Source organism: Lycium ferocissimum, unplaced genomic scaffold, assembly GCF_029784015.1.
Source record: "Lycium ferocissimum isolate CSIRO_LF1 unplaced genomic scaffold, AGI_CSIRO_Lferr_CH_V1 ctg243, whole genome shotgun sequence".
In the NCBI taxonomy this organism is placed as follows: Eukaryota; Viridiplantae; Streptophyta; class Magnoliopsida; order Solanales; family Solanaceae; genus Lycium; species Lycium ferocissimum.
The window spans coordinates 194,230-203,328 of record NW_026721548.1 but is presented as its reverse complement, the minus strand read 5'-3'; the positions used below and the strand labels follow the sequence as shown (position 1 = coordinate 203,328).

The window sequence follows — 9,099 nt, the reverse complement described above, 5'->3', positions numbered from 1 at the left end:
CAATCCTCCAAAGGGGATACTTATTCTTTACAGTCACTTTATTCAATTGCTTGTAATTAATACACATTCTCAAAGAGCCATCCTTCTTTCTTACAAATAATACCAGCGCTCCCCACGATGATGTACTGGGCCTAATAAATCCCTTCTCAAGTAGATCTTTCAACTGCTCCTTCAATTCTTTCAACTCCGCAGGTGCCATTCTATAATGAGGAATAGTTATTGTTGACACCCAATTTTGGCCCTCCTTTTTATTTAATTAATTTCACTATGCTTCTCAGTCGTGAAAATTCCCCGAAAATGTGTTTGGAATATTTTCGCTAATTATTACACTATTTTTCGAGATATATTTCGCTAAAATCAGGAACATTTTTATTGTCTCTTAAAAATGACCACGCATCATATTTTATAATTGAAAAGGACTAAACATTTTTTTTATTCGTATATCAATATTGGCATTGGCATTGGCATTTTTCCTTTAATCCTACTTATTACCGTATTAATCATCTTTTACTCTATTTTTAAACTAAATGCGTATATTAAATTACTTGTATTATAATTTATATAGGTGTATATATTTTTGGGAACTAATTAGGACAAAGAAGCATATTTTAATTAATTGATTGAAGTAAAAAGGGATTAGGAAATCAAATCATCTACTAACAATTTGGGTCAAATCCTACTCCTACTTCTAAATCAAAATCTGTGGCCCAACACTCAACCGCCCCAGCCCAATTCCCTGCTGACCCAACCCTGCCCAAACCACCTAAACTAAGTCTTCTAACCAAAATCCCTAAGTCTTTCTCCTTCAACCAAACGACCCTCTTTCTCCCTAACCAAACGACCCCTTCTCTCTCACCTCCTCTCTCTTCAACCATGACACTGCCATCGCCGCCACCCCGTCACCTCCATCATATCGCCTCTCCAGTATGACCATCAGACTGCCAAAACCACCTTCCCTCTCTCTTGAATAAAAAAATAGTGAAATCTGTGGGTTTGAAACTTCCACCACCTCCACTGCTACCACGTCTCTTTCCCCTTCGATTGATGTGGTGGCGAGCCGAAAGGAGCCGGTAAAGCGTCATATCAACCTCGGTGGAAGAGGAGTGCGGTGAGCCGTCGGTTTCAAGGTCGATTTTTTGTTCAATCCGTGGGTAAAGGCCCTCATACCCGCGAATCCACTAGATTTGGAATCCCAACGAATCCACATCCATCAAACCCGTCTGAAAAGGTGAAAATCCGTCACTTTTTCTTCATCATTTCCTCTTTTTGAAATTTCAGATTTTTCCCCTTCTTTGATTCGAAATTTAAAGGCAAATTTCCCTTTGAAGAAGTTGTTGAAACCCCCAAGTTGCTTGCCTATAAATACGGCCTTCTTGGGCTGTTCTAGATAGGTTTTTGAAGGTGCGAAAATCCCTTGGAAACAATCTTAGAATTTTGAGAGAAAACTTATATTTACTCTAAAGTTGAATTGAAAAAATCCCTTTCTTTTTCATAAGTCTTCATAACTAAAAATCCATAGTTCTTGCTAAGTTTTCAGAAAAAATCCTCTTTTAACTTTAAGTTCTTTTTTTGGCTGTCGAAATCTCTTTTCAAGTTCTCAGAAAAAATCCTCTTTTAAAGAATGCCGGTGTTACCATCCTTCATATCGGGAGAGAAATTCTTGCGCATTTTGGGATTTAATGTCTACCCGATCTTGCGAAACGTGGAAAATGATCCAGTGAAGTTTGACTTTCTGTTTCAGAGATTTGGGCACCGAGAAAGCTTTGATCACCATCGGGATGAGTTTGCATGTGACCGCGGAAGGTGGGAGAAAATGCGGCCACGAGTCTTCGCCATAGCTTTGTAGGGAGTCTTGGTCTTCCCAAAGAAAGCCTACCGAATCAATATTAACCTTTTGCCACTTTTTATGAATATCTTCTCGAGACCGGATGAATTGACATTGGTCCCTATGATTCTCGCGGAGATGCTCCGAGCTCTATCGGCCTGTTCAAGAGGGCATAACTTTTTTGAGGGGTGTAATCTCTTGCTGCAGTTATGGGCCGTGGAACACTTCTATACTCGCCCCCCTATCATGGATTACTGCATAGATACTCATAGCGTAATTCGAGCCATACGGAAAGAATGAGGCATCGGCCTCGAACCTACGGGAGCGAGGGAGTGGCGCACATTCTTGGTACGGCCACACGGGAGATGCTGTTCGGAAAACCCCCGGCTCGTCCGGGAGACCTTTGGTGAGAACTCGCAAATCTATACTTCATCGAGCTAATCGGGTTGGACGGATTCAACCATATGCGCCTCTCGCAGTCCCGAGGCGGTTTGAAGTTACGCAGGATGTCCCAGTCTGGTCCCGCATGGCACTGCATGATGGTAACTATGATTGGGTGGTTGGAACCATGGCACGAGTGAGAATTCTACAAAGAGAATGGTTGAACATGATCACAATTGGTATGAGTAATGAGAGTTGGTGCACACCCGAGTATTACGCCTGGTATAATGTGGGGGGCCTAGCGCTTCTACCAACCGAGGACGGATTCGACGGGTTCACAGACTATGATGTAGCCGATTGGCTCACAGTTGAGGTACTGCCCCTCATGAACGTCAACAATGACATGTACAGGCAGGTAGTTCCGGGTTCAGTAAACCATTTGATACAGCTGGTAGAGGAGGAGGATCCGATAGAGTCAGACGAACCAATGGAGGAGGATCCGGAAGAAGATCCAGAGTGGGAAGCAGAATGTGACCTTGCAATGGAGGTGGAGCCTGAGAAATCACCCGAGTATACTCCAGCCGGACCTTCCGAGGAGGAACTGGAGGTGCAGTCCGGGTACAGGCCTACAGTGCATGGTATGGAGGAGGGACCTGAATATGATCCAGAGGCAGGTTGGACAGACCCAGAGGAGGAACCTGAGTACGACCTAGGGCCCGATTATGATCCAGCATATGATGGGGATGACAATGACGGCCCGACATGGCCCTAGACTCTTTTCTTTCCACTTCTTATTTTCTTTACATTCCAAAAGAGTGCCGCATGGCCCAATCCCTTTGTACGCCCTCGTGGCCACCCTTTGCATTTTCATTTCAAATTTCCATCGACCCATTCCTTTTGTATGCCTTTATGGCCATCCCCTTTTGTGTTTTATCATTTCAAGCTGCCATAGGCTTAAGGGTAAGCTCTCGAGCTACCTTTTGTTGGAATGGAAGTTATGTTTGTTCTAAAAAATCGCACAATGTGTCAAAAAAGGGATCATCATCATCAACTTGTGTGTAACGTAGGCTTACCTCTGGCAAAAAGAGGCTCCACAATTAGGACACGCTTGTTTGCACGTCGACTTGACGTAATTATGTGATCAAATGTGTTACTCTACTCTTTTTAAAGCTTCCCAGACGAGGTCATGGAATGACGAGGTCAGGAAGATGTTACGTCTCGGAGGATTTAAACAGAGAAAGTTCAGGTAAAGAGCACCATCAAAGGAAAAACATTGACGATGCCGAGGTTCGGGACAGACCCATCTCACCGGGAAGAAGACGCAAACCAAAGATTATTAACCTTCGACCTCGGTTGAGGAACGTACCAAATTGAAGAAGACCCCCTCGCCCAAATATCGATCATGTCCTTGTTAATGAGTTCGAAGTTCACGAGGACGCTTTAGCGAAGGTATCGAGTGGAGTAAGCATATCGGATGAGACGACGAGTGAAAGACGCAATCGGCCGCAACAATCGGTTAAGGAAAAAAATGAGGAACATGCGAGTCATGGTTGAAGCAAACAAGATTTCTTTCCGATACAAACCTCCTAAGATATTTTTGACGAACTTCCACCTACCGCGACAAGTTAGAAGTCGGAAGGAACGAACACAACAAAGCACTTCACATCACCGCAAGGGAGCGAGAGATAAGTTTGTATCTAGGGTACTTGTCGATGGAGGTTTAGGGTGTAACATTTGCCCTCTCAACACCTTGAGAAGTTTGAAGATGGACACCAAAAGGGAGAAATGAAAGAAAAAATTCAATGAAGGTCCGAGCTTTTCCACGGGACACAAAGGGAGGAAATATCCAATCACACCCTTGGAGAAATCTCGTCTACATCCAAATCTTTGCTCATGCCCCTTATGTCGGCCCAACCACATTACAACCGTGGAATTCCCGATCCTTTTCAAGTGATGGACATATCATCATCTTACAACTTGTTGTTAGGAAGGCCATGGGTCCACATGGCAGGAGCCGTTCCTTCCACTTTGCATCGTTGTTTGAAATCATCGAATGGGGTGGGAGCAAATCGTAGTTGAAGCTTTAATCAAGGGGAGCAATTCAATGCACCCCGTCTATTCGTGAACGAATGCCGTATTCCGATATCAAAGAAATGGGAGAATTAGATGGATCCACCTTTCATGGTACGATGAAGAGCCGTGGAAATCATGTAACCCGTAAAAATAGATTGAGATGATGGAGGGGGTCCATAGAATGACAGTGAAGATGTCAAGTGCCGGAGGATTTAAACGGAAAGATGGTCAAAGGAAAACATTATCGTCGCGAGATGTTGAAAGAAGATGCAAACCAAAGTATTCGGTTGAGGCCCAAAATCGATCATGGCATAATTGAACCAATCCAACGGGGACGCTTTAGCTGGGTACTTTTGGAGTAAGCATATGAATCCTATGTTGGAGAAAAGCAAACAAGATTTATTTCGTAGAAACTTCCACCGAGGAACAAGTTCCATCAAGTTCTGTGGAGATAAGTTTGTATGACTTGCGGTGGAGGTCGAACGAAGAGATCATGAAGAGGAATGGAGAAAGCCGTTGAAGGTGACAATGATCGAGGAGTATTGTGGGGAGGAATTCCCGATGCCGAGACACCGACTATTCGTGATGCCGAACATGGCCGGAGAGATCGGTGTTTGAAATTCGAATAGGGCCCAGGAGCAAATCGTAGTTCGGGGAACTTAGTCACCCCGTTTATTCCCCATCCTTGGAAATCAGAATTAGATGGAGTCTTGGGAAATAGTGTGGAATTGTAGTTTGTTTTCAAAATAGCATGATCAATTGAGGCTTGAATCACGCCTGTGCTCTTTTTGTCATTCGCCTCTTTCTTTAAAAGCATTGAATGCTTCTTTAATGAAAATGCATTTCTATTTTTTATATTAAAATATCATATCTTACTTATACTCGCCTTTCTTTTTCAGCACTCAAACTAGTAAAAATATTCGTTCTATGATTATGACATGTAACGAAACCATTGAGCAAAGTACAAACGACGAACAAGATTACGAGGAATACGACGAAAGCATGATGCCTGAGAATCTTCCGCAAGAGATCGAGCAACTCGAGAATCAAGAGAAACCAAACTTGGATGAAACTGAGATAGTTAACTTAGGAGACGACGAAATAGTGAAGGAAACTCGAATCAGCATACACTTAGAAGCTGAACGGAAGCAAGAATTGTTGGAATTGCTTAAGCAGTATGTCGACGTATTTGCTTGGTCCTACGACGACATGCCCAGGCTGAGCACCGATATCGTCTCTTATAGGCTACTAACTGATCCCACCCGCCCACCGATCAAGCAAAAGCCAAGGAAGTTCAATCCCGATTTGAGTTTAACGATCAAAGAGGAAGTCACCAAGCAGATTAAAGCAAATGTCGTGAGGGTTACAAACTACCCTTCCTGGTTGGCCAACATTGTGCCCGTTCCAAAGAAGGATGGAAAAATCAGGATATGTGTGGATTATCGGGATCTCAACAAAGCTAGTCCTAAGGATGACTTCCTCTTCCGAACATCCACATACTCATCGATAACTGCGCAAAACATGAGTTGCAATCATTTGTCGATTGCTTTGCAGGATATCATCAGATTTTGATGCATGAGGATGATGCAGAGAAGACGGCGTTTACCACTCCATGGGGAGTGTACTGCTACCGAGTAATGCCATTTGGCCTTAAGAATGCTGGTGCGACCTACATGAGGGCCATGACTACTTTGTTCCATGATATGATTCATAAGGAGATCGAAGTTTACGTGGACGATGTCATTATCAAATCTCGAAGGAGTTCAGATCATTTTACTGACCTAAGGAAGTTCTTTGAACGATTGCGGAGGTACGACTTGAAGTTGAATCCAAAAATGTGCGTTTGGAGTTCCTGCTGGAAAATTATTGGGATTCATTGTTAGCGAGAAAAGGTATAGAGTTGGATCCTTCAAAAATCAAGGCAATCCAAGACTTGCCCCCTCCGAAGAGCAAGAAAGATGTAATGAGTTTCCTCGGAAGGCTCAATTACATTAGTCGATTCATCGCACAGTCAACGGTGATTTGTGAACCCATATTTAAGCTGCTGAAGAAAGATGCTGCCACAAAATGGACAGAAGAGTGTCAGAAGGCCTTCGACAGAATCAAGGAGTACTTGTCCAGTCCACCCGTATTGGTCCCGCCAGAACCGGTAAAACCTCTATTGCTGTATTTGTCCATACTGGACGGTGTGTTTGGATGTGTGTTGGGACAACACGATGAGACGGGGAAAAAGGAGCAAGCCATTTACTACCTAAGCAAGAAATTCACACCGTACGAGGCGAGGTACACTTTGTTGGAACGCACGTGCTGTGCTTTGACTTGGATCGCACAAAAGTTGAGGCACTACCTGTCTGCGTACACCACGTACTTGATCTCAAGGATGGATCCACTCAAATACATCTTCCAGAAGCCGATGCCTAAGGGAAAATTAGCAAAATGGTAGATTTTGTTAAGTGAGTTTGATATCGTGTACATAACTCAGAAGGCCATCAAAGGACAAGCATTGGCGGACCACCTTGCAGAGAACCAGGTAGACAATGAATACAAGCCGCTTACAACCTATTTTCCTGATGAGGAAGTACTGTTCGCAGGAGAGGATATTTCAGAGCCTTACTCAGGATGGAGGATGTTCTTTGACGGAGCGTCAAATTTCAAAGGAGTCAGAATAGGAAGTTTTGGTTTCCGAGATAGGTCAGCACTACCCTATCTCGGCAAGATCGATTTCCCTGCACGAACAATATGGCAGAATACGAAGCTTGCATCCTTGGGCTTAGGATGGCAGTTGCTATGAACATCAAAGAACTTTTGATAATAGGCGATTACGACCTATTAGTTCATCAGGTACTAGGAGAATGGACCACCAAGAATGTCAAAATTCTTCCATACTTACATTGCGTGAAGGAGTTGTGCAAGCGCTTCGAGAGATTGACTTCAAGCATGTCCCTCGAATCCAAAATGAGTTTGTTGATGCCCTTGCGACATTGTCATCAATGATCCAACATCCGGACAAGAATTACATCGACCCTATCAAGGTAGAAATACATGATCAGCAAGCATATTGTTTTCATGTCGATGAAGAATTGGATGGCCAGCCATGGTACTACGACATTAAAAAGTTGCTCGAGACGAGAGAATATTCGAAATATGCAACTAACAAACGAGAGCGGACCTTGAGGAGAATGGCAAATCACTTCTTCCTTAACGGAGAAATCCTATATAGGAGGACTTCGTATCTGGGATTGCTAAGATGCGTGGATACGCCACGGAGGCGACGAGGTTGTTAGAAGAAGTACACGCAGGGACATGTGGACCTCACATGAACGGATTCACTTTGGCAAAGAAGATTCTGAGAGCGGGATACTTTTGGATGACTATGGAAAGAGACAGCATTCGCTATGTACAAAAGTGTTATCAATGTCAAGTTCACGGAGATTTCATTCGAGTTCCCCCAAATGAGCTCAATGTAATGGGCTCCCCTTGGCCGTTCGCCGCTTGGGGCATGGATGTGATTGGACCTATCGAACCCCCTGCATCAAATGGACATCGCTTCATCTTGGTGGCCATCGATTATTTCACTAAATGGGTCGAAGCTTCAACGTATAAGGCAGTAACAAAGAAGGTGGTAGCAGATTTTGTTCGCAACAATATAGTTTGCCGATTTGGGATTCCAGAGTCAATTATCACGTATAATGCGACCAATCTCAACAGCGATCTTATGAGAGAGACTTGTGAAAAGTTTAGGATTGCCCACCGAAATTCCACAGCTTATCGACCACAGATGAATGGAGCAGTCGAGGCAGCAAATAAGAACATCAAGAAGATCTTGAGGAAGATAACAGACAGTCACAGGCAATGGCATGAGAAGTTGCCATATGCTTTGCTTGGTTACCGTACCACTGCTAGAACATCCACAGGAGCAACTCCCTATATGCTGGTCTATGGCTCCGAAGCTGTGATACCTGCAGAAGTAGAGATACCTTCTCTAAGGATTATCCAAGATGTTGGTTTGGACGATGCAGAATGGATACGTAGTAGACACGAACAGCTGATGCTCATTGATGAGAAAAGGATGGACGCCGTGTCGTCACGGGCGAACTTTATCGAATAGGGATGTCCAAGGCATTTAACAAGAAAGTAAGGCCTAGGAAATTCGAACCGGGCGAGTGGTTTTAAAGCGAATATTTCCTCACCGTGATGAAGCTAAAGGGAAATTCGCACCAAATTGGCAAGGTCCATACGTGGTTCATCGAGTGCTTTCGGAGGAGCATTGATTTTGGCGAGAAATGGATGGTAAGAGTGAGCACGAAGCCCATCAACTCAGACTCGATCAAGAAGTACTACATCTGAAGACATCCAAGCTAGCTTTTTCTTTTCCGTTGTAATTTGCATTTCTATTGTAACAGAACTACGCTAACCTGACTTCCCGCGGTGGGATACGTAGGCAACCCACATCGGGTCCGGTCTCTTGTAATAGAAAATCCCAAAAACATTATCTTCATGTAACTGGAACTACGATTCGACTCGATTTCCCTAGGTGGGATACGTAGGCAATCCCTACCGGATTCGGTCCCTTTATTAATCTTCTTTTCTATTGTAATTGAACTACGTTATGACCTGATTCCGTTTGGATACGTAGGTCATTGCATTATTTTACCTTTTCTATTGTAACTGAACTACGTTACGACCTGATTCCATTTGGATACGTAGGCAGTCGGCTCGGTCACATCACATTACATATCATTTTCTTTTCATTTGTACCCTCGAACTACGTACAGACCTGATTCCTATTTGGGATACGTAGGCAACCTAAAAGGTTCGGT

At 43.7% G+C, this 9,099-nt stretch overlaps 3 protein-coding genes across 3 annotated transcripts; all 3 read left to right on the top strand.

The window, feature by feature from the left end:
* The first annotated feature begins 5,212 nt into the window (after positions 1-5,212).
* On the top strand, positions 5,213-7,070 carry LOC132043422 (uncharacterized). The gene is made up of 4 exons (XM_059433914.1): positions 5,213-5,741; positions 5,834-5,941; positions 6,163-6,428; positions 6,762-7,070. The coding sequence occupies exons 1-4, from the start codon at positions 5,213-5,215 to the stop codon at positions 7,068-7,070; spliced, it is 1,212 nt and encodes a 403-aa protein (XP_059289897.1).
* A 61-nt stretch (positions 7,071-7,131) lies between these two features.
* LOC132043421 (uncharacterized) lies at positions 7,132-7,563 on the top strand. Its single transcript, XM_059433912.1, has one exon. The coding sequence runs from the start codon at positions 7,132-7,134 to the stop codon at positions 7,561-7,563; it is 432 nt and encodes a 143-aa protein (XP_059289895.1).
* An 89-nt stretch (positions 7,564-7,652) lies between these two features.
* On the top strand, positions 7,653-8,387 carry LOC132043420 (uncharacterized). The gene has a single exon (XM_059433911.1). It carries the CDS (start codon positions 7,653-7,655, stop codon positions 8,385-8,387), a length of 735 nt encoding a protein of 244 aa, XP_059289894.1.
* Positions 8,388-9,099: the final 712 nt, after the last annotated feature.